Raw genomic sequence first — 25,557 nt, forward strand, 5'->3', positions numbered from 1 at the left:
ATACCACTCGTAGTCTTTGTATAAGATTTCTATGATTAAACGCCTACCAGAGTCTAGTCACGCATGATTAACTAATTGAACTATCGCTAATTAAATGACGTATCAAATTTTTGACGTCACTCTTCCATGACGTATCAAGTTTGACGTCACTTATCCATGACGCATCTAGTTTCAGACATCCTACCACCAAGCCATGAAACAGAAACTAAGTCATGTTAATATTTTATTTTCCAACAGTACAAAGTAAGAACACAAAAAAAATATTTTAACGTGATAACTTTTGTTGAAGAAGCTTCTGAAAAATAGAAACAGGATTAAAATACCTTCATATTTTATGTGGCTGGCGTTGGTGGAAAGCCACTACGGCACGACAAGCCCCCAGCCAATGGTAGTGGGTTTCTACTATGGTGAGAAACCCTTTGCTGGATAGACCTTACCCAAGCAAGGTTAAACTAACCGTCAGACAAAATTAGTAAGGAACACACCAACAAAAAGACAAAAATAGTACGAGTGCAGCGACATACATGTGCCAAACATGCAACAAATACAACAGCTCAATCATACAAAAAGGGGACGCGATGAAAAAGTAATTAACGCGGACATAATCATTGAAACATCTACAAATAAAATATGGTTCAAATCCTGAAGGATAATCATCTGCAGTGTACACCATATTGAATGTCCGACCACAAGGAGTCGAAGCCAACAACAGCCCCGCATGTCTCAATAAAAAGGTAAGTCGCCATGTTGGTACCGCGATACTCTCGTCGCATCTTCACACAATATAATATCGTCCGGATGTTACGCACCGCATCGACCGTTACGAAACTGCACCAGGTTGTTACGAACCGCATTGACAGTGACCTAATATCGAGCGTGGCACTACTGTGCCAGTAGCATCACTGTACCGGTAATGACCTAAACACCTAGCGTAGCATCACTGGCGGCGACGTCTACGCAACAACCTGACCGTGACTTAACTCAATCAAAACTGACGTAACCGCACCGAACGCAGGGTCATGACAATGCTCTGACCCACCGTATCGACGTCGTAGCGTAATTGTGACGTGGCCATCGTCCCAATCACGCTACATGACGTTTTAATATAAAGTTAGTCACGTGGGGAAGTTTACGTTACATTATATTAAACGGATTAATATCACATTTATGCGCATATACTATACTGCGTGTTAATATTACTCGGGTATTTGTGTACCAACACAGCGCCCTCACCAAGCAATCGGGACAATACAGAATCGCTGAAGGGTTCGACCTCTGTAGACGAAGTACCCAATAGAGTGTACAACAACAAAATCTGATCCAGCAAGATAATCGCCATAGTTTCATTGCATATATTTCATAGACATGCAAAATGCACTATAGTAGTGACTGACTAAAAATAGCTGGCAACATTAGGTCCAGCAGAATAAGAATACAGCAGCGCAGACAAGACACACATACAACACACAACTCATACTTATAATACTCAAACCTCAAACCGTGTTTTCTTTAATGGCGTCTTTGTCTGTAAAGATATAACAATTGTGTTAGTTGTACGTAATAGTTACGTCACAGGCAGAAAATTCACCAATTTCTCAAGTTTATATTCGTTTATTCCACAATAAAATCTTTTTAAAGTTGTAATTAATTACTAAATCATAAAAAATGATAATATACAATACCTTGCGCTTTTCTTTGGCAGCTTTATCCGTTGACTTTTCTGTAACAATAAGTTAAATATTAGTTTGTATAGTAACATGCGACACGTTTAGTACAGGACATCCGTGGGGCAACATGGGGCACGTTTAGTACAGAACATCCGTGGGGCAACATGGGACACGTTTAGTACAGAACATCCGTGGGGCAATATGGGACACGTTTAGTACAGAACATCCAAGTAGGTTAATCGTATTTTAAACGGTCCATGTAAGTCTTAAGCATACGGTTTTATAATTCTTTGTGTTCCTTGTTTCCTACCAAATGGGATGAGAAAATAAAATAAAAAGATATCCCATCTTTCCGTGCTATTCTATATACTATTACGTCATAATTATCTTCAATCTATGTTTCCGCTATGGTCTGCTTTATCCACTGTGACGTCACATACCAGGTTCTGGAAATTCTAATGTTAAAATTCCATTTAAAGCAACACAGGTTAGCGATGAAACAATGAACTTACGAAGTGGGTTCTTCTGTTGCGTCATCACCACTTCGTGACGTCACATCATCGAGGTTTCTAGAAAAGAGCTTATGTACGTAATAATGCCAATTGTGATTTATACTTTACCAATTCTTTGATCTTCTTGCTTCGCGCTCATAGCGCAAATAATTAGAATATACAAGTAAAGTGCCTTGCGTCGACGCAAAACGCGCATGGGGCCCCATGAAAAAACGACGCGCAACCTAAGCGAATATAGAACAGTCGCGTGTTGTTCAACTATGACGTAACGAAACTAATGACGTAACATTAACGCGAGCGGTAAACAGCGAAATTTAAACGATTGTGTCGGATTGTGACGTAACAGAATGCAGTGATATTGCGTGTGTGACGCCGCGAATGACGTAATAAAGAACCGCACGGATTCCCGAAACAGAATGTGATAAGGAATAATTTAAACATAATTCAATAAAATAATACACGCAAGGCACACAACTGGTAGCATTATATTATTGTATATAATGTAGTGTAATAATAATATCACTATACATGGCAGAACAAAGCTATATAATATATAATAGCAAAGGGTATCGTAATATAAAATACTAATGTAATGAAACAATACTTAACTCAAGTCTTGCAAGAAAGCTTGTTGAAACCTTCTAACTTAACCTGTTGTGGAACCAACTTCATCTAAACTGAAACGTGGTGTGAATGCCACGCGTTGTAAGCGACCAATCATCGAAAAGCGGGGACGAATAATCAGCTGGTGCGAGGCGTCAGTCACGTGAGCAATCTGACCAATCAGCTTCAAGGATTCGACACCCGGCAGATTGTGACGTCACAAAAACGATAGTAATGTTAATTCTGCCAAGGATTTTCACGCGGAACTCAATATCGCTTGTTCCTGAAGCAAATCAGACGCGATACGCACCGAAGAGGAATGCAAAATGGGACTTCCCCCTGCGTTGTTTAAACAATAGGCAAGCCACTTGGCGTTCTTACCTTGATAGAGACGGCCTTAATAGATTGTTGAACCGTCGATTCTTTAAGATCACACTTACACATTTGTCGAATTTTCCTTTTGAGACTTTTAATTTTATTTGCAATAATACATGTAGTATAAGGTTGGGGTAAGATGGGACATGTTTCCATTCTTTTTCAATCCAATTTGGTAGAAAATTTGCAGAATTTTGTAACCGTATACTCACGACTTTAAAAGTGCCTCGTTAAACATGATTATGAAACATAAGATTTATGTTCTAACGGTATCCCATCTTACCCCACAGTATTATAGTTAACATTGCCTTTTTGTTCGACAAAACTACCTGGTTTTAAAATCGTCCGAGTTCGCGAAAACGGTCCCCTTGACAGACTTGGTGAGCTCTAAGTTGTCACAACTGCGTTGAATTCAAGTTATTCCACCTGTGTAGTAACGTCGGTTACTTCAGAACCACAATAACAAAACTGTAGAAGATCCTTTCCAACTTTTAATTTTATTTGCAATAATATATAATTACCACAAATTTCTGACACTGCAAAACTAACTCGCTTGTCCAGTTTTTAAGCTTGTCCAGTTTCCCGAAAGCAATCTTCTTGGTTTGTATCTGTCACCACTGAGTTGGATTGAAGGACTCGAACAAATAACAAACTTACGAGTTTATTTCAAACCTTGGTTAATAACTGCTATATTTGTTGTATAATCACGCTAAGATTAGCAAAAAAATCATTCGAATGATTTAAAAACAAGAGAATATAAATTGCATGAATATAAAGTGCAAAGAGGGCAGCAAAGAGCACTAAATTTGGTCGAGTAATTGATTTACTTCGGTTAAAAATTAAGGCGATGAAGTAAAAAATTAAATCACAACTAATTTAATAGTTTTGCCTATATGTAGGTTAGAGTAATAGGTCACGTCTCATGTGACATGGAGTGCCGCACGTTGGGCCTCACCCGTATCAAACAAACTTATATTACTTACATTATTCAGGAAATAAAACACTAGGACCATCAAGAGTTTTTTAAAATTAGCATAAAAACAACTGAAAAGTTGTGAAAAAAACAAAAAAACTTAATTATGGCCGGTGTGTATCATTGATATACAACATTATAAGCTGTTAATTCATTCAAGAAAATATGTTTAAAATATGAAACAATTATATGTTGTGCTTGTACAAGATAGACCAAGTAAATTAAATGCTGTTACTTTGAATTTATAGAGCATGTTTATGTAAAAAAATTACGAAGCTTTTACGATTTTATGAATTTAGGAAGAACACACGATATTTACATTGACACCAATATTGTTATTCATAAAAAACAAACAAACAACTCATTCTATTTTGTGGGAATAATTTTAAAAATCTGATCCTAATATCCAGTCACACTTATAATATAATGAATGTACCACCGGATGAAACAGGGCAATGATACAATTATAAGAACTCAACTTCAGCTTGGACCAGAAAACTGTTCTAGAAGCTCAAGAAAAGCTTATAAGAATTTTTAAAATAGAGGACATTTTTGTGAACCCATATTAAAACAAATTGAATTTCTTTGTTATCTGAATTAAGTTATAGTTGCGGAAGTTCCGATCTTACAAACAATTCAGCTAACTTTGCAAAATATTTGTAATTTTAAAATATTTACAAAACTTTAAAAAAGTTTCCACCATTTTGTTCCATCCACCATCGTGAACCAAATGTTGATTCAAATTTTCTCGACGTAATTTCCAGGAAATAAACCTTCTCTGTTACCAATCCTCCCCGACCACCAACCTGATGCGTCTGGGGAACAAACCTCATGCTCAATGTCAAGATATAATATCTATTCTATATATGTGCCTTATGGCAAGTTCAGGCATGGTACCATAGTGCGTTCTAATTTCTATTGTATATGGGTGAGGTCCTACAGTGAGGCATGCCATGGGACCTGGGATTTAGACCAGAGTTGGCCCATTACCCCAACATTGTATATGCACATTCTATTCTATATGGGTGAGGTCCTACAGCGAGGCATGCCATGGGACCTGGGATTTAGACCAGAGTTGGTTCATTACCCCAACATTGTATATGCACATTCTATTCTATATGGGTGAGGTTCTACAGTGAGGCACGCCATGGGACCTGAGATTTAGACCAGAGTTGGTTCATTACCCCAACATTGTATATGCACATTCTATTCTATATGGGTGAGGTTCTACAGTGAGGCATGCCATGGGACCTGAGATTTAGAACAGAGTTATTCTATTCTATATATGTGCCTTATGGCAGACTTGGTAGTCATGCCTTTACCTTTTACTCGTTACCTTAAACAATGGTGTGTTCTACTTTAAATGGGGTAAGGTGATACATTAACTAAACATGAACCTGGGATTTATGTCACAACACCCAAACCAAGTTTAATATTAATCTGCACCATGTGTGTTTTTTAAAGCACTTTAAGTCAGAAAATAATTCATTTAAATACCAATAAAATAACTATCACTGCTTCATAGTAATGATAGTTAAACACCACACCCTAACAATCTTAGCATAGGTTACCAGTGGTCATTAATGAGTTGTTCATATTATTTGTCGTATATAACCCACCCAACATAGAAACAACATACCTTCTTTTAATATTTCTATGATATCACCCTCAGTGAAACTTATTTCATCGGTGTCTTGAGCGTCGTACGAATAAATCGCCTGAAACAAAAAGATAGCCAACGAATTGTGGTAGATACGATATTAAACCGGGTATCACAGCTTGGTTTCTATGATTTATATAACATGAACAATGCTGTTCAAGAGTTTATCAGACTGTTTTGAGCAAAACTTTTACTGATTAACAGCAATTGTTGATTATGGTAAATGTAGGATTGTAACGGCATTTTAATGACGCGCCATCAAGGATAAAACATTCATTCAATCATTCTGCCATAAAAATAAACTTTTGAAAACATGTTCAAAGTAAAGCCATATATAAGCAGCTTGGGTGTTGGAACTCTAACCCTCAACAAGTACCTCACCCATATACAACCCATCCACCACAATAATAAGGCACCCCCTCCCCACCTACCTTGCACTTCGGTAAAGCTTTTGGTTTGGGTCTCGGTTTAGGGCGATTCCCTCCCGGCACAGGTCGTGACCTTTGGCTCTTCTGTTGCGACAATCGACGTTGTAGTCTGAACATAGAGATATTATAATAATTGTAAGCCCATGGTATGATCTTTGACAAACCACAGCGTTTTAAGGTTCGGGTGATACGTCACCTTGGCTACCCTTAATATTAGATATATAAACATGGTGAACAAGGAGTGTCACCTGCATATTATGGGCGCGTGTCACACTGCCACCACGTATGTTACACCAATGATAACACAAGTAAAACTAGAGTGGTCAAACCCTGTTCCAAAAGTTGGGGTAACATATAACTAAGATACCCCAACTTTACAGCTATAAAACTGTCAAAAACAGCTGTTACACACCAAAACTAGGGTGCTAAAACATATGTTTGGGTGACGCGTCAACCCCAGGCTTCCCCACAGTTATATTTACAACCTAAACAAGGGGTCCTACCAACATGCAAACCCCATATAACAAGATACTTACCCAGCAGCCCCAGCGTCCGGGGTTCGCATGAAATCGGCAACTTCGTTGTTCTGTTCGATACTCGGGGCTCGTGCCCGGCCTTGTTGACCCACACGGGGTAAGTTGGGTAGGGAGTCTGGGGGTAGAGGGTGATTAGGGTGGGGTATTGAGGGTATGTTTTATATGGGTAAGGGCACACCCCATGGGGCCTGGGGTTTGGCCAAGTTGGCTGATAACTTTAAGCAAGACACTGAATGACAATTACCCAGTGGCCACTTATAGGGTGTAGCACCTTGGGTCCCAGGGTAATGAAACATCTCTGGCTTAAATCTCAGGTTCCATGGTATGCCTCAATGTACAACCTCACTTATAAAAATAAAATATGTTGAATGTCTGTTACGTTTATGGGTGAACATTATATTTCATGGAATTAATGAATGAATTAAAAACATTTAATAATTAATTGAGACCTGGCAGTGTTTATAAAGTTGTACACAAGTGTAGACTACCAAGCTCTCTTTACACTGATCATGAACCAAGTGATATATTTGTGTGTGATGTCATAATATATATTATGATGGATAAGTTATGCATTATTACAAACAATTGAAATGTTGCTGTTATTACACATGATAAATATAATAGAAATGTTATAACAATAAACATAGATATAACAAACATGCCTGATTTGAACATGCATTTAATCTTCTTGTTAGTTGGTTATTTGTGAATAACAGAAAATCATTTGTATACACCAAAAAATAATAATTACCAATAAAGTTACATACGAGGTAACTTGTAAGCTGGCACGAGGTGTATGAAACAGAACACCCCTGTTATAACGACTGTCGCTGCCCCGCCTTGCGAAGATAAATAAGTTACATACGTGGTAACTTGTAAGCTGACACGAGGTGTATGAAACAGAACACCCGTGTTATAACGACCCACGTTGCCCCGCCATGTGAGAATAAATAAGTTACATACGTGGTAACTTGTAAGCTGGCACAAGGTGTATGAAACAGAACACTTGTGTTATAACGACTGTTGTTGCCCCGCCATGCGAGGATAAAGAAGTTACATACGTGGTAACTTGTAAGCGGGCACAAGGTGTATGAAACAGAACACCCGTGTTATAACAACTGTCGTTGCCCCGCCATGCGAGGATAAATAAGTTACATACGTGGTAACTTGTAAGCTGACACGAGGTGTATAAAACAAAACACCCGTGTTATAACGACTGTTGTTGCCCCGCCATGCAAGGATAAATAAGTTACATACGAGGTAACTTGTAAGCTGACACGAGGTGTATAAAACAGAACACTCGTGTTATAACGACCCACGTTGCCCCGCCATGTGAGAATAAATAAGTTACATACGTGGTAACTCGTAAGCGGGCACGAGGTGTATGAAACAGAACACTCGTGTTATAACAACTGTCGTTTCCCCGCCATGCGAGGATAAATATTAATAAATCAATCATGCAAAACAAACATCATTATGATGTCACAGAAAATGGGGCAGGACAACCCTGGAACTTTCTACACTGCATTAATCATTGTAGAGTGTGTATGAATGTACAATGTGTATGATTGTACCTGCCCCCCCTGTAAATAGTTAGTCGGATACACAACATACATACCGGCTACCCCCCTTCTTCCCGATGATGGGGGACCTGGGGCTCGGGTATTGGGTCGCCCCCTCGATGCTAAACCCCCTCGTTGGGGTTGGTTGGTGGATCGGGGGTGGGGGTGACGTTGTGGTGGTTGTTGCTGGGGGGTCACTACTGAGAATACTGGGGGGGGGTAAAGTGGGGTTGGTGGTTTGGGAGAGGTTTATGGGGTAAAGTTGGATTTAGGGGGTGAAAAGGATTCGGGTAATTTAAATTTAATGGTTTGTAAGAATAAGAATATATTTTGTAATTTTGTGCATGTTGGGTAAATGTAAGTGGGTGACAGAGGTAGGTTAAGTGGAATAATATGGGGGTAACGTGATAGTGTGAGTGTTGGGGGGATTAAGCAGGGGAGGTAATGGGGGTAGGGCGGGTAAATATAAGTGAATTTGAGTGAAGTTCAGAGATTTGGGTAAAGTTGGGAAAAAGTAAAAAAATAAAAAGTCGTCAATTCATGCTGTTAATTTTGCTTAGTCATTGTTTATGTTGAAATGAAACCCGATAGTAACGTATTAGGGACTTACCCCTGCCTTGCTGGGTGTAGGATGATGATACTGTTGGGTTCGGTGGGAATCCCCCTGTGGGTGGGGGTGGGAAAGCATCAGAGGGGGGTCGCGGGTAACCCCCTCTTTGAGATGGGGCTTGTGAAGGGGGGCCTCGACCACCGTACCCATTATTGGGGGCGTTTGGGGCGGGTCGCTGGGGTAGGGGTCCTTGACGCTGTTGTTGTTGTTGGCGTGGTTGTTGTTGTTGTCTTGATGGTTGTTGTTGTCTGGGTTGTTGTTGTTGTTGTTGGTAGCCCCCTCCACCCCTACGTTGGTTGGTGGGGCGAGAGTAATTACGAACTTCCGGTTCTGAAAGTTTTCATTTAATTAAGGTTAAAATAAATCTTATATATGTAGGTTTGAAAATATGGAAGTTACAAATTAAGTCTCTGGTTTAGAGATCTGTAAAACCTTATCAAAACATCTCTTTTTAAAAGCAACATTAAGAGGTTGCACCACTTTTCACAAGTGTTTATATAAGTTAAGTTGTATTTGACCAACAATTCAGTATTTTCGACAGCTAGTTTTACAAATTAAGAACAAAACAATAAATTAATATATTCTATACAAACCAAAAATATAATAAACAAACAACGAACTTGAATTCTTGGGTAATCCCGGTCCGATAGACACCCCAAGTACTTTGCTCGATGGTTTCAATTGAGGGATATCCCCTGCACCAGAAGTAAAGTTGACATGACGGGTCCCGCCCCCGCCCCACCCCTCTTTCTTAACACTGAACTCGACCCTGGTGAAAATGTTTAATCAGTAGAAATATTGTTCACGTTTAAAGCAGAGGTGATTGAACATAAGAGACTAATAACTTCATGTTGGGCAAAATATATGGATATATTTTATTACAAAATTAGTTCACAACGCATGCTGAACCTTCCTCATAAAAAACTATTTATTAGTGAAAGTTTGACAAGCAGTTTGAAAACCAGGTTTTTAACTGGAGACAAAGTTTCTCAGTAAAGTTTCATGTTATTTTTATATTACAATAATAATCATGACATCACAATAATAATCATGACATCACAATTATAATCATGATATCACAATAATAATCATGACATCACAATAATAATCATGACATCACAAACCTGCAATCGAAGTTAATTTCCAGCTTCCTGTTCGCTTTACTTTGATATTTCTTGGACAAAACATGAAGGAACTCGGTTTTGAAGATGGATTCGAGGACGGAGTCGTAATCCCCGTTCACGTGGATGATGAAGAAGTCATCTTGGTATGGACTGTGGGGGGGGGGGGTTAAAGTGGGGGTTTAAGTGTAGTATAGGGGGGTTAGTTGTAGGGTGAGAATACACGTTGTGCTTTGGTTACATGGGTGACATAGATAAGTGTAAAATAACTTCTGTTATTAGCTGTTTATACTGTTGGTATGCAGGGGGGTTGGTGTGGTAAATGATAAGTTGGGTTGGAATGTCACATCAATTTTACCGATATGACATCATGTGTTTTTAGCATCTTAGTCTGAAACATTCAACATCTTCTACCTTGATGGCAGGCCTCTATACAAACAAGCACAGCCAGGTGAGTGAATTTGGGGGTAAAATGATAATTGCAAAAACTTAAAAAAAGCTGAGACTTGTTTTTATAAACAATTGAATTCATTAGATTGATTGGTGTTGGTGTAAAGAGCCAACTGTAGTCTAAATCATAGCCCGGCCTACAATGTTGGGATATTGGGCCAACACAAACCTAACCCATGGCCCCACTCACCTCACAGACACCGATTGTATTCGTTCGATCTCAATTTGTCGTTTCAAAACTTCTTTCAGCGTTCCTTTCTCCGGTCCTTTCTTTACAAGTTCTCGACCGATCAAATATAAAAACTTCCCCGAAAGTAACAAGTCACGCTTAGTTGTCTGTGGTGTGATGTCATAATGGTAATGGTGAACAAAGGAAGGGCATTGTTTATGGACAATGGTATTTGATTAACTGCACCATTCTCAGTGTTTGACAAGAGTGAGTGACATATAAGACCTTTGATTGACATGCTTAGTATAAGCTACGACCAAACTCTCATAAAACAAAGAACCAGATATTGCAGCTTTAATCTGGTCAAGTTTAAATTTAAAAAAAAAAAGTTTATTTACACAAAATGAGTAAGTTGCAGCCTCACCGCCCCGACTGCACCATCGCTTATACCCCCCACAAAGTTAATCAGCTTTAACACCCTCAGTGTTAGAAGAGGTACTTATACCCACCCACCTTAAACCTCCTGTCATATTTAGTAACAGCGTGCGCGAACTCAATCCTTTCACGTTTGCCGGCGAATTGTCGGATCTCGGGGTGCGACTCCAACCCAATGTAATCTCCAACAAAGTTGCGGTTGATGCTGTTCCGTTTCCTCTCCTTGCGGTTGAACACAACCTGCGTGTAATGTATGGGCTGGTTAATCGTATATTGTTGTGTGCAAGAGATCTTGTGCCAACTTGTGTGATTTTAAAGAACCCCATCTTAAAACAATCTGCCTTAACACAAGTAATTTCCAAAAGATTTCTTTCCAACTTTTACAAACTTTTATATTAATAAGGTCATAATTTATTAAACCAACAAGACAGTTTAAAACTGACTGTGCATTTATTCTGCCGTGTTGCAGAAATTAAATTACAAAATGATAATTGTTGTTGTTTTTATAAGGTATAATGCATGGGGATCTTATGCAGGTAAATATAGAATATAACAATTATTTAAAAAAAACACGAACCTAAACAACGTGGTCATACTACAACACTGGTTCAACTTTATATAGTATGGTTGGGGAAGATGAGACACCTTCTCATTCTATCTTCTCGTCCCATTTCGTAGTAAACAAAGAACGTTCAATAAATTATAAAACTGTATCCTCACGGCTTCCATAGACCATTGTAAATTGTTTAACACACGTTCAGGATATTTGGATATTATGTGCTAAGGTGTCCCGTCTTCCCCCGCCCTACTAGAACCCCCCTACACAACCCGGTTGCCCCGCCCACCTGACACGCCTCCTCTTTTATCTGTTGATATTTCTTCCGTGCGTTGAACTGTCGGAAAGCCTTCTGTATAACTCGCGCGAATCCGTCATATTTACGATCTCGTGTTTCTTCCAATAAAAACAACTGAAACAATGATGTCAGAATTATCATTGTGATGAAAACATCATTTATAAAAGTAAAAAATCAAGTGGAAAAACGCAAAGTGCTATGTTGTGTTACGGAAAGTGAAATTTTGATTTCAATTTTCTTTTAATAAAGTTGTCAGTTTACGATGTAGAGTGATATATATTTGATGCGGAAGACTTTAATTATGTTTGTTTGATGGATTATTATGCACGTAGTTTTAAATTATCAATAAACTTTATAACCCACCCCCCCACATATATAAAGCAAAATTTAAACCACAACTATATTTATCTATTTGTCCAGCATGAACTTACATGTTGCTCTACTAAGCAACATGTTATGATTACTGATAAGAATCCAAACTTACGGATTCTGGATTCTTAACGAACAGTTTAGTTTTCCCGCACTGCCATTGGTCCGGATCCATGTTTACGCACGACATCAAGTGTTGGATTCCTTGCCTTTCGTCTCCATGCCAACGGGGCCATGTTTCTGGGGTGAGGATGGCATATCTGGGGGTAAGGAGGGTTCAACATATGGGTAAAGCATGGGTGGTGTGTAAACATAATGTTAGTGTTGACTGGTACAAGATATCTCACTAAAATTTGAAACAGGAGTGACATTGTATGTTCTACACCTTAATATAGCTATTGTTCTACTGTTGGATCCATCAGGGTTGGCGTAACTGGGATAATAAACAAAGTATTTCTCCAATAATATAAACCACATACAACATAATATTAATAACAATAATAAACATGTAGCTTATAGGCGTAACATCTGGGGTGTTTTGGGTGACATGTCGCCCCAAGTTTTAACACAGGGGTGACACTATATGTATTATCCATAGTTGTCTCATGCCACAGGGCTTAGTTATTCAATATATATCCCATGGCATGCCTCACTGTAGGACCTCACCCATATAGAATATACGCATTAACATCCCAAACCTTACCTTTGTAGAAACTTATGAAAAGGTCGTCTGTAAGCGAAACCAGCCCTTCGAACTCGAACATTCTCCTTCAAGCCAAGATATTCCACCTGGTGCTTCACTCGACTCTCCTCCCAATCGTGAGGTTTCTTGGATTCGTTTGGTTTGATGCATCGGATGTAATGTGGGGAACACTGGGGAGAAAAAGTTGGGAAACACTGGTAGGAAATAGTTGAGAAACACTGGTAGGAAATAGTTGGGAAACACTGGTAGGAAAAAAGTTGGGAAACACTGGTGGGAAATAGTTCGGAAACACTGGTAGGAAAAAAGTTGGGAAACACTGGTAGGAAATAGTTGGGAAACACCGGTAGGAAAAAGTTGGGAAACACTGGTAGGAAATAGTTGGAAAACACTGGTAGGAAAAAAGTTGAGAAACACTGGTAGGAAAAAGTTGGGAAACACTGGTAGGAAATAGTTGGGAAACACTGGTGGGAAATAGTTCGGAAACACTGGTAGGAAATAGTTGGGAAACACTGGTAGGAAAAAGTTGGGGAACACTGGTATGAAATAGTTGGGGAACACTGGTAGGAAATAGTTGGAAAACACTGGTGGGAAAAAAGTTGGGAAACACTGGTGGGAAAATAGTTGGAAAACACTGGTGGGAAAAAAGTTGGAAAACACTGGTGGGAAAAAAGTTGGGAAACACTGGTGGGAAATAGTTCGGAAACACTGGTAGAAAATAGTTGGAAAACACTGGTAGGAAATAGTTGGGAAACACTGGTAGAAAATATAACATACCTTCATGAGCGTAGACACAAGTATATTACATTGTGTTTTAATCTTGGACGACGCAGTGGTCGGTCGTTTCTGTGTGTTCGTGTTCTCAGGAAACAGACTTCGAATGAAATCGCTGGAAATAAATTTAGGAAATTAATTTTTCGAAACACTGCTTAAAAATAATTCAGAATACTAAATAAGTTTAATGTCATGTTATGTTCTGCCCTGCACTATAAGCTTTGTTTATATCAACAGGAATACAATGTAAACAACCAGCCTTGAACCGGGTACTCTCTGGGCTTTGGTTTTGACGCAAGTAAACACTAAGACAATTAAGACAACCCATTTGTGACCACTGGGTTAGAGTAATTACCAGAGGAACCAAAAGTCTACATCACATATGCCTCACAGCTGAAGTAACACTGTAACAGTGTTATTACTCGGGCTTGGCACTCAGGACTTTTGCACATCTATATAGACAACCGCTTAACGTGCTTTGTCTGGATGCCATCACCTCATTCATAGTGACCACTATTCAGTAAATATTAATAAGTTAAATATATCAATTTATGTAAAACAATAAATAGGAATAAATAGGAATATATAAACTATGGCTTACAATTCACTTTGTTGCATCAATTCAACCAAATCTTTGAATAAGACATCTTTGTTTTTCTCACAGAAGTTATCAACGTCGTAACTTACTTTACCAGCGTAATGATGGATGATGAAACCAGCGCTGGGGGAGAGGGTGGGTTATTGTTGGTTGGTGTGTCAGGGGGCGGGTTATTGTTGGTTGGTGTGTCAGAGGGTGGGTTATTGTTGGTTGGTGTGTCAGGGGGCGGGTTATTGTTGGTTGGTGTGTCAGGGGGCGGGTTATTGTTGGTTGGTGTGTCAGGGGGGGGGGTTATTGTTGGTTGGTGTGTCAGGGGGCGGGTTATTGTTGGTTAGTGTGTCAGGGGGGTGGGTTATTGTTGGTTGGTGTGTCAGGGGGGGGGGAGGTTAGTGTTGTGGGTACGTGTTTACATGATCTTTATGCATGTATATCAAACCATCATGCAATTTATCCCATATTTGAATATCTAAGCAAGTGATCGCTAATGAGTTGTAGCACCCACGGTGTCGTTCAAATTAACGCAAGAAATGAATCTTCACAATATGTATTTTATTGAAAAGATTCTACACGCCACGTTGCCCAACATCCAGGGTGCTACAACCATTAATTGTTAGGATTATCTTTAACAACCTTGGCATTGTGGTAACGTATAAACAAATTTAACAAAATAATTTACATGGTGACATCACCAAACTAATGTATAGTAAGATGGGACTTTCGTTTTCCTTTATCTCCACATTTAGTAGTGAACAAACAATATTAACAGAATCCCTAAACTGTTTCCTCACAACTCTGATAGAGCGCTGTTAATTGATAAAAAGACTACTGGGATATATTGAATATAAACATCTTATAATCACCAACTATTACATCATATATGTGCATAATACCACAACACAATATCCATATAATTATAAACAATATCACATATATATATATTATGCACGAATACAAACCTGAAACTTTGGAAATGTTCATGGCTTGACACGGCCCCGCACAATTTGCCGAGAAACTTTTGATCGGCACCCTCGTTCACTGCGTGCATGGTCGCACACGTGTCATCCAGCACGCACATCACGCCCACGGGCGACTGGGGGGGCAATAACATAGAAAACATATTTAATTGAAATATTTGTTCTATTATATATGGGACCTTGATGAGGACATGGGATTTAGACAAGTGTTGGCCCAACAGGCAAAAATTTAGACCAGTGTTGGCCAGTTACTGCAGTAATATGACTGCTATTCTGTGCAGTTTGCAGCCACAAAAACAATTGCTGCGCAGAGCAGAAAGGGTGCCAAGTTATGTCCAAAACAACACAGGTGTATATTTCTGGTAAGTTGAATAAATATGAAAGTTAAACAGGTATGTTTCTAAATGTTAAGTTTATATGTTTTATAAAACAAAACATTGTTGTTATGTAAATGGGTAAAGTATAGTAGTCTAAAACAAGAGTACTCAAACGCATATTTTTTTGTAAATTTAAGAAAAAAAGGACGTAAAAATAAATTTTAGGTTAAAAAACTGGATTTAGTGTTATTCTATATAGGTGAGGTTCTTGTTCAATAACCAAAAATTAAGGTCAGATTTTGCCAAACATAACACAGACAGTTTATTTTTAGACTTTGAATAGATGTGAGAATAAACAACCGACACCCCTGACACACCCACCTTGCTCTCTATGAGGTCACAAACGATCTTGTTGTTGAAATAATCAATAGGAGTCCACCTTATACCCTCCTGTACGTACTCCTCTTGCTCAGCTTTCAATGTAAGTTCAATGAAGATTTGTTGAAGCTTCTCGTTTACAAAGTTGATGCAAAACTGCTCGAAACCGTTTCGCTGGAAGTGGGGTTGTGGGTTAATTGATGGGGTGGGTGGTTACTGGGGTAATGGGGGCTGACAACTGGTGTGTTAATTGATGGGTGATGGGGGGTTGGGTCAGGTTGGGGCTTACTGATTAAGCACTGACATTGAAACTGTTGTGTTAGTATAATATAAGACCATAGGCAAGACAACGGACATTACTCCAACCCAGTGGTCACTAATTGAGATTGTTAGTTGATCACCGGGGTAGCGGGGTTATTTGGGAGTCTGGTGTGGCTCGGTGGTTAAGCGTTTGTGACGTAACTTAAAGATTTGGGTTCAATGTTTGATATTGCTATCATTGTGGGCGCCCAGTAATTGCAATTGTGGGTTAATTACTGAAGTTATGCTTTGGTTATATGGTTGGTTTATGTCCAGCACCATGGCTCAATGGTTGGGGCTTGTACCATGGAAGATACCAGGTTCAATGCTCGACACTGATAGTTGTTTGTATTCTTGGACAAAACATGTTTATTGCTCCAACCATGTGATCATTGTTAGGTTATAGAAGATGCTTGGTAGCCATATTTAAAGCTGATGGTTTAGATAGATAAACTACATAGATATCATATATTACCTGGAATATCTCGAAACCATAGATATCTAATACTCCGATGTTAAACTCGTCGTAATCCTTTCGTATTGCAGTGTTGACCGATTGTACGAGGAAATCAAACAATCGAGAATGCAAAGCTTTTGCAAGCGCATCACTGTAATGTATTGTAGATTGGATATATTTATTTAACTTGGAATGTTCATATGTGTGACAACATGTTGAAATGTAATGAACATTGTTTTGCATGGATTAAAATTTAATGGAATGAAATTGTGCTTATGTTTGGGTAAGTAATGGGTCAACCCTGGTTTAATCCCAGGTCTATAGACTTACCCACCATACCCAACAATACAAACAATCCACACAAACGCACCGAGTACTTGATGCTTGCTCCACATTAAGCGTGACGTCAATACTTTCACTCTTCCCTCCCCATTTACTGTCCATGACACGGCTTGTAAGTTTCTGTCGCAATGCATCTTGACTTACACCAAGCAGATAGCTTGGGTATGCAAGGTCTGTGGGTGTATGGTTTTAGTGGTTGGTTTGGCCGGATTAATATCCAGGATCCCTGGTTATCCAAATCTGGTCTGGATTCGAACCCAGGATCCCTGGTTCTCCAACCCTGGACTGGATTCGAACCCAGGACCCCTGGTTCTCCAACCCTGGCCTGGATTCGTACCCAGTACCCTAGCCACAACAATAAACTTACAATCTTGGTTTTCGACAGCAGCGTAATTCCCATTTTCAATAAAACTAATATTCCCGATGTGTAAAACACTCGCGGTGATTTGTAACACGTAGTGTTGTTCGTCCGGAGTTAAACCTGAGTAGAAATAATATAAAATAAGACAAATTAAATATCATGTTTTAGTTTAAGCACAAGAATATATTTAATTTCATAAGTAGCTTAGTTGTGAAAAATAAAATGTTTATATCATAATACATTTGCCCTATAAGGTAAAAAGATAATAAACAGTAGCAATACCAGAGGATATAATAATTTTAGCATCCTGGGTGTTGGGGTAATGGGACGACTCCGTCCTATTCCTCAGGTCCCATGGTGTGTCTCACATTACTATATATTCAACAACACAATTCATCAACACCCCACATGGCTTCATTTTGAGACAATAATTATGTGCCAAATATTTTTTTTACTTTGTGGTCCAACTTCACCCTACCCCACGTAAGCACCAACATCAACCCACCAATAACTTGCATTGCTTCCATCGTCTCACTAAACTCCTCCGCATCATTTGTACCATCAACACTATAACATCCACTTTGATTCAAGTAATAAAAATAATCAGGACTTGCTGTTCCAAGTTGTTCTGTGTGTGGGGGTGCAGGGTTATTGTATGGGGGCAAATATTAGATATTATTATATATGGCATAGTTGTAGAATAGATTGGAAAACCTACAATAAATATTCTTTACAGTAAATAGTTGAACGTTATTCTTCATAAATTTGATAATGGGAAACTTTAACATAGGTTCTGTGGCTTGTAGTAGAACCTTACCCATATAGAATGAAATTATGAATAACTGGATAATATCGAAGTTAATATGCATGGTAGTCTAATGGCACCAACTTTATAAACTGCAGGGAAAGCAAGGATGGTTCGACACGGAAGTATGTAGGCCTAAATGCGTGCCCATTTATAAGAGGTATACTGAAAAGGTAATTATCAAATAAATAAATAAATGAGATTAAAATGTTAAATATTAACAGATTCGAGATTCCTATTCAATGGTCTGAGATATGATATTAAACCATGAATAGTTCGTAATGTCTGTATTGATTTGTAAATTGTCTTAGCAAGTGCTGCCTGTCTCCTTAAACTAAATATAAACACCTGTGAGGAGTGGCGCAACCATTCAAGGTTATTGTTTTGTTGACACTTTGTAAAACTAGCAGTCAATAATACTGAAGTGTTGGTCAAATACATTTACACAAACACTTGTAACAAAGCGTTTCAACCAATTCAAGCATTACCTTTTAACTCACTAGGAGCACCCGTAAGCATTTGATAGAAAATATGAAAATTTCTTTCGTTAGGATTTTGAAATACCACGCGAGATTTTTCAAGAAGAAAATTTGATATTTTTCCTCCGTCTGGTTCACCGCCTCTGCTGAACTGAATCTCAAAGTATTTTCCCTGCATAGTAGTTTGAATGGTTGGGTTATTTTTATTTGTGATAATGATTATGTACAGTAAAATTTTACGATTACGAAAATTTCACTGTTTAGCAATAACTTATTTAAGCATGAGTAAAATAATATAAGTTTTACTTTTAAACTTAAAAAAATATCCTGCTAACAGATCAAGATAATCCAAGCGTGGCTCTTAAGTGTTGCCACGATGCAACAAAGGAAGCATTGCACAAGAGAAACAGTTTCCCGGGATTTGCACTTAACCTGAGTATTGTTAATTGTTCATGGAATTAAACTTTAGAGTGCGATGACAATGCTTAATTGTTATATAATAATCGGAACAATGGATTTTTTAATCAAGCATCACAATTGTCATTGTTCAATAATTAAAGCCATTGTTACATAATTGATGGAAGAATTAAAATCACCGAAACCAAAGCAGTTGTAATTCAATTGGTTTGTGGCTTGTATTAAAACAGAGATTTTCAGTGTTATTTTAATTTGGGTGAATGTCATAAAAACAAAGTGTGATCCACAAAATAGTGACATAAGGTGTAAGAAACAGAACTAGAACACCTGTGTTATAAAGACTGTTGTTGCCCCGCCATAGGAGGAAAAATATGTTACATTCGTTAGCTTAACTGCAAAAAATCATTTTCTTTCAGGCGAGTAACGTTTTAACCCAGTTTATATTCCAACACCAGTAAGTCTCAACAAACCAAGAAACAACTTACGAATCTGCTGCTGTTATTGTTCCGAACAGTCTTAGCGTTTCCGAACGCCTCCAACAGGGGGTTGCTCTTCAATATAATCTCCTTGACGTGTTGGACGCGGTCCCCACCACCAGATACCTGGGGTTTATCGGGTGGATTGTTTGTTATGTTTATTTATATTTAGTTATTTGATCATTTCCCCCTTTTGGCTCTGCTTGTTTGTATAGACACCTAACAGCAGGGTAAAATCTGGGGTGACATTGTTTAAATACAGTTACAATGTTAACAATAACGAGTTTGTATATTGAAGGAAAGCTTCACACATTTGGTTATTGTGTCATATAAACTGGTCATAATAGTAACTGTGATGTCACAATGACCCCGTCATCATAAAAAATCCAGATTATGATTCAATAAATCATCAAATAGTCACCATTATTACGCGATTGCATTTCTATTGTTACGTAACTATGTATTAAACAGGAAACAATCATTTCTACCGAGTCATAATTGTCAAAGTGATGTAACAATCAACATTTACTGGTTTACATAACGAATTGTGATGTCATACACTAAAACCCGGCAAATTTCTAATTTTAAATATTAATCAACGCATAATTAACAAACATTCAGCAAATAAGGAAATAAAGGGATTTATTATCCTTTCATGGTCCGTAGCTCCTTTTCAGAGACACTCAACACCCGTGGCCCCATCAATAAAATAACCTACATTTGTTTAAAGTATTCTCGCCTGTTATTTTATTCACCAATTTGATCAACAATCTATTATAAAAGTTAACTGTTGGCAGTTGTGGTCAAATGTGTATGGAGGTGAATGCAGTATACTTTGGCTCTGCTTGTTTGTACAAACACTCAATAGCAGGGTAAAATCTGTTTCATTTTAAAACTTGGGTGCTAAAACGCATGATGTCACCGCTGTTCCAACATTCAACCGATGCCAAGCTCCAGTGAAATGAAAGTTGGCCCGATAAGCTTTGTACCGAAACCACGCCAACCCACGTTTTTATGTGGGTTATACATCAACATAAGCAACATTCATTGCAACAACAAACCTTATCCTGGTAGCAGTTCATTCATATTAATTTATATTTATCCAACTTTTATGTATGTTACAAGTTACAACAACTGTTATAACAAACATTTTTGAAACTGCCTAAATTTTATTGCAGAATTTTTTTATTTTAGTCTCAATTTTTTTGCCGAAACTCATTTAACGTCATTTTGGAGATAAACAAATTATAATTTTTTATTCTGAATCGTGAGCAGACTTTGGCACGAACAAAACAAAAACTTCTGTCAAAAATTACAAATTCACTGTATATGTTGTATGAGATATTACGCATCCCTGGTTGCATTATAATACGCACTGTTATAAAACTTTTCCAAATATAACTTCCTATTTACCTTAGATATGTAGGACATAATGAACTTGGCGGCCACAGTTTTTCCAGCACCAGATTCCCCACTAATGATAACACACTGGTTCTCCATGTCGATCATCATGTTTCTGTACATATCATCTGCTAGTGCGTATATATGGGGGGGGTTCTCATAAGCAGCCTGAATGGGGGGTTGAGGTTAGATACTTGTACAGCATGTTATAAAGACAGTTCGGAATAATAAAAGTATGTTTTATTTGGCCGACACTTTTGACAGCCGGTTTTACAAAGTGTCAACGAAACAATAACCTAGAATTGGCTGCACCATTTTTCACAGGTGTTTAAATTAGTTAAGTTGTATTTTGACTGATCCACACCTTAAGTGGTAATTAAGCTCTTGGGCAAAGTTTTGCAACATAGGGAAAGTTATTGTTCAAAGATTAAAATGAAACTTGTTTGTTGACAAACACTTCCTATTATTATGTAACAAAGTCATGTGACTAATTTAAATTTACATTCATTGCGGTTCAGTGGGCATGACTATGATGTCACAAATGAATGCAAAGTGGTTTAACAATTACAAATATGATTGGGTGAATAGGGGAGTAAACACAACCAAGTGGGACATATATTGATGTGTCACAGTGTTGGCTGTTTAATGTGGTTGTGTATACATCAATGAACTTAAATATACATTCTATTCTATGTGGATAAAGTCCTAAAACATGGCATACCATTTACGGCAGTATTGGGTCATTTTTACCCCAATACCCAACTTATTTATTACAAAACAAGGTTTAGACCTCCCTAAATACGCCACTTGCGACAAGGTCTTCTATTCTATGTGGGTGAGGACTAAGGTCCTACAGTGGAAATATCATGGGACCTGGGATTTAATGCAGGATTGGCAATTACCCCATGCGACAACATGTGTGAATTGTCCCATTACACCACGCAACAAGGTCTTATAGCAAATAAACATAAACACAATGCTCACAGATCCTTGGTATAATTCCACTTCCCTGTCAGTGAAGTAAGTCATTTGTTTGAATGGATTTACCGATACTAATACTGGACCAATGTATGTCTGTAGTGCTTGGTTAAGGAATGTATACGTGGTACATATTATGCATGTGTGATGTGCAGTGTATATTTACACGGAATAAATAGATGAACATATGATGGTACATTCATATGCATATGCATGGTTAATGGTGGAGATTTATCATAACTACATGCCAACGCCATAGTTTAAATCCCTATGCATCCCACACACTCTACCAAACCTTATTCCTCTGTCCTGTAAAGCCATATTAAGCAAATTCATTTTGTATATACTAATATGCATATGGCATGTTCTATTCTTTATGATGATGCATAGCAGGGAACCACGGATTAAAACCCTAGTTTATTCTATAGTACATAAGTTCTGCAGGGTGGGGGCATAAGATGCAGACCAAACTATGGCACAGCCTTCAACACCCACACACTACGAACATCCATGCACTAAATTAGCTACAAAGGATACAAATATCTGGTCATCCATATATCGTTTCTTTAAGTTATCCACGATAGATGATTCAGATATCTTAGACAACAAGACCATGTCGTCCAAACCACTTTGTTTGACATTGTGGCTTTGCCAGTGATGCTTCACCATCTGTGGATATTAAATTACAAAGTTACAACAAATATATACAAAGTAGTCGTACTAAATCAAGGCATGAAACACCACGGCAATTGCCGCACCATTGTTCGCTACTGTGGCAAAAAATTACCGTAGTTCTAACCGCTTTACGTTAGTTTGCAGAAAGTATGTTTCTATAACACAGCTATATATACCATAATACAAGTTCCAATACAACCATACTGTCTGTTTAACTAACATTCATTACTTCTAACACACAGGTTCAACATCAACAAAACCTAATACAAATAGCAGCAAGCACACAATATAACATGAATTTATCTAATATCGTAAATAAAGTCGATTAAAATACTAAAAAAAACTAGCAGCAAATAACTGTTGTTGAATCGCGCTATTGATAAATACTTGAGTAAAAGTATTAAATTAAACAGAGTCCGCTAACTTGTAAATTAAATATTATGCCAGGATATATAAAGCACCTACCGTTGTAGTCATGATGGTATATATTTGTTCCTAGCTTTATTTATTCATAAAACTTATTATTTCTGATGATTGTTATTAACGCAGGTATAAGTTATGACATCACAATGTTCATTGTTACACAGGAAATGGTCACCTGTGACATCACTAAGCTATTTCCTCAACACAAGTAATATTAAACTCAAACAAAATTTACTGATTATTTACTACATAATGTTAACTGTTCATGAATAATAAAACCGCAATGCCCTTTATTCAACTACGAGCAACTAACGTATCCATATACTTAGCTACTGTGTAGAAAAAGGTAAACAATGAGTCATTATGCTGTAACAATAGAACAGGAAGAGAGTCGCTTGCATCTATTGTTAAATCACAACTTCACTGCGCGTTGGAAATTATACGAGATGAAAATAATTAAGCTGGCTGTGGTTTATTGTTTAAAGTCATAAATATAGGTGTATTATATTTATAAATTGTAAGTAGTAATTTTGTAAGAAATGAATGCAGTGTTTTTAAAATAACTTGTGGCAGGTATTTTGTGTCTGGAAATAGAATGTGTGTAAATTTTAAATATATAACTAATAACTATTTTAAGTATTTTTAGTTTGAAATTTTTACACCATGTTTATATATAAGCATGTATTTCAGGCCATGTTATGCTTCTGTTCAGGAAAATTGTATTGTTGTGGTTTCGGACGGTCTCTTCAAACGGAACAATAAAACAAAATTTAGCTTTTTGAGGTTTTTACTTTGTGTGTTGCTTTTGTTTGTTTGAAAACAAAAATGTATCTTATATTTAAAAAAAAACCTGCCAATAAAATAATTTTAAAACTGTTGTATTTTTATTCAAAACTTTATCTCACGAAAGTATTATACAAAGTGAACAATACCTTGATAAATTCTTTTCTTTCTTTTTTTCTTTCAAATCAAAATCAACAAATATTATTCCGTTAAAAGTCGTAGTAGTTTTCCCAACATTCGTTACCCTTGCGCACAAATCCCGTATTATAACTGTACTGATACAAAACATACAAGTTAGTTCACTCGCCTTTCTAATAATTTGAGAGTTTTTGCACAGCTTACATACGTCACAAACTCGTAGTTTACGATTCTACGGATCAACTTGTATTAACAAAGAAAAACAAATATTTGAGCCCAACAAAACAACTATCGTAAATCCCATTTAACTCGTTTTGCGACATTGCTGATCATTAAAGTTAGTGCACATCATTTTTTAGTATAATATTATTCGTAAAACTATAAAACGTTACTTTTGTTTTGACAAAAGCTCAATTTCAAGTTCTTTTCCGCCCTACACATTCAACTTTCTAATATATGCTATATCTATGTAAAATATAAATTTGTGCACTACCTAGCGGAATTATATTAAATCTAGTCTGGCCACTTGGGGCAGTGGCGGTACTGTCGAGTTATAACATGGGTGTCTTATACACCAGACACACATGGTGTATTCATACACCTCATGCTAACTGTCAAGTTATAACAACTCATGCTAACTGTCAAGTTGTTTATTTTTTCTCGTATTCATTCTTATATTGAATTTCTTGTGTATTACAGTAATGTACTCCTTCTGCAATTTACAAGTGTGCCCCTGAAACTGTTCACTGTGAACTATTGGTGGAATTTCTTTTTGGGGGTTTTGTTTTTCCATCAGGGCCCAATCTTTGGGTCAATTCTCTTTAAAGCCGACTCCCCCCATTGTACGGGTCGTGTCTTTACGCACACTTTTGTTTCTATTAGAAGTTTAACTTAATTAAAATAATTTAACTTAATTAAAAATAATGTGTTTTAACAACTGTTGTTTTGTCGCTATATCCTGTCTTTTCGTTTGAAACATTTCTAAATCTTCGCTACTGTAATCGAAGAGACAAATAAAAGTTATTATTATTATTATAACATGGGTTTCTTCTCATACACCAGACACACATGGTGTATTCATACACCTCATGTTTACTGTCGAGTTATAACATGGGTGTCTTCTTATACACCAGACACACAAGATCTATTCAAACACCTCATGCTAACTGTCAAGTTATAACATGGGTTTCTTCTTATACACCAGTCACAAATGGTGTATTCATACATCTCATGCTCACTGTCAAGTTATAACATGGGTGCCTTCTTATACACCAGTCACAAATGGTGTATTCATACATCTCATGCTCACTCTTAAGTTATAAACTGGGTGTCTTCTTACACACCAGACACACATGATGTATTCAAACACCTCATGCTCACTGTCGAGTTATAACCTGGGTGTCTTCTTATACACCAGACACACATAGTGTATTCATACACCTCATGCTCACTGTTAA

At 37.5% G+C, this 25,557-nt stretch overlaps 1 protein-coding gene and 2 long non-coding RNA genes across 7 annotated transcripts; 1 reads left to right on the forward strand and 2 right to left on the reverse strand.

Annotated features, from left to right (window-relative positions):
- Positions 1–205: 205 nt before the first annotated feature.
- Positions 206–1,771, reverse strand: LOC149729202 (uncharacterized). The gene is made up of 2 exons (XR_016385896.1): positions 1,683–1,771; positions 206–1,525 (listed from the first exon to the last, which is right to left on the reverse strand). It is a non-coding gene; the product is annotated as an uncharacterized LOC149729202 (long non-coding RNA).
- A 2,031-nt stretch (positions 1,772–3,802) lies between these two features.
- LOC149729203 (unconventional myosin-Ie-like) lies at positions 3,803–24,511 on the reverse strand. Of its 5 annotated transcripts, XM_089887150.1 has the most exons (28): positions 24,493–24,511; positions 24,112–24,237; positions 22,619–22,750; positions 22,088–22,177; positions 21,116–21,271; positions 19,712–19,828; positions 18,819–18,981; positions 18,031–18,153; positions 17,532–17,645; positions 17,193–17,337; positions 16,841–16,973; positions 16,069–16,239; positions 15,353–15,486; positions 14,400–14,519; positions 13,802–13,913; positions 13,028–13,197; positions 12,440–12,584; positions 11,947–12,069; positions 11,180–11,341; positions 10,688–10,833; positions 10,051–10,200; positions 9,547–9,695; positions 8,927–9,256; positions 8,373–8,525; positions 6,755–6,869; positions 6,222–6,327; positions 5,770–5,848; positions 3,803–4,945 (listed from the first exon to the last, which is right to left on the reverse strand). In XM_089887150.1, exons 3-28 carry the CDS (start codon positions 22,748–22,750, stop codon positions 4,869–4,871), a joined length of 3,615 nt encoding a protein of 1,204 aa, XP_089743276.1. In that variant the 5' UTR covers positions 24,112–24,237; positions 24,493–24,511; the 3' UTR covers positions 3,803–4,868. The 5 variants fall into 5 exon arrangements, 4 of the variants coding, with proteins under 4 accessions (XP_089743276.1, XP_089743275.1, XP_089743274.1 ...); XM_089887149.1 differs by lacking the exon at positions 24,493–24,511 and having other exon boundaries at positions 24,112–24,465; XM_089887148.1 differs by lacking the exons at positions 24,112–24,237; positions 24,493–24,511 and adding an exon at positions 23,222–23,398.
- LOC149729204 (uncharacterized) lies at positions 23,440–24,437 on the forward strand. The gene is made up of 2 exons (XR_016385897.1): positions 23,440–23,696; positions 23,870–24,437. It is a non-coding gene; the product is annotated as an uncharacterized LOC149729204 (long non-coding RNA).
- Positions 24,512–25,557: the final 1,046 nt, after the last annotated feature.

The sequence above is a fragment of the Ciona robusta genome, chromosome 10 (assembly GCF_009617815.1).
Source record: "Ciona robusta chromosome 10, ASM961781v2".
Classification (NCBI taxonomy): Eukaryota; Metazoa; Chordata; class Ascidiacea; order Phlebobranchia; family Cionidae; genus Ciona; species Ciona robusta.

Bases quoted from the DNA above. Each gene is read 5' to 3' on its own strand.
- LOC149729203 (XM_089887148.1), bottom strand. The intron at 22,178-22,618 runs GTATCCTTTGTA...CAAGCACTACAG, and splicing joins ATATGGATGACCAGATATTT to ACATACATTGGTCCAGTATT. The intron at 10,201-10,687 runs GTGAGTGGGGCC...CCCCCCCCACAG, and splicing joins ATACAATCGGTGTCTGTGAG to TCCATACCAAGATGACTTCT.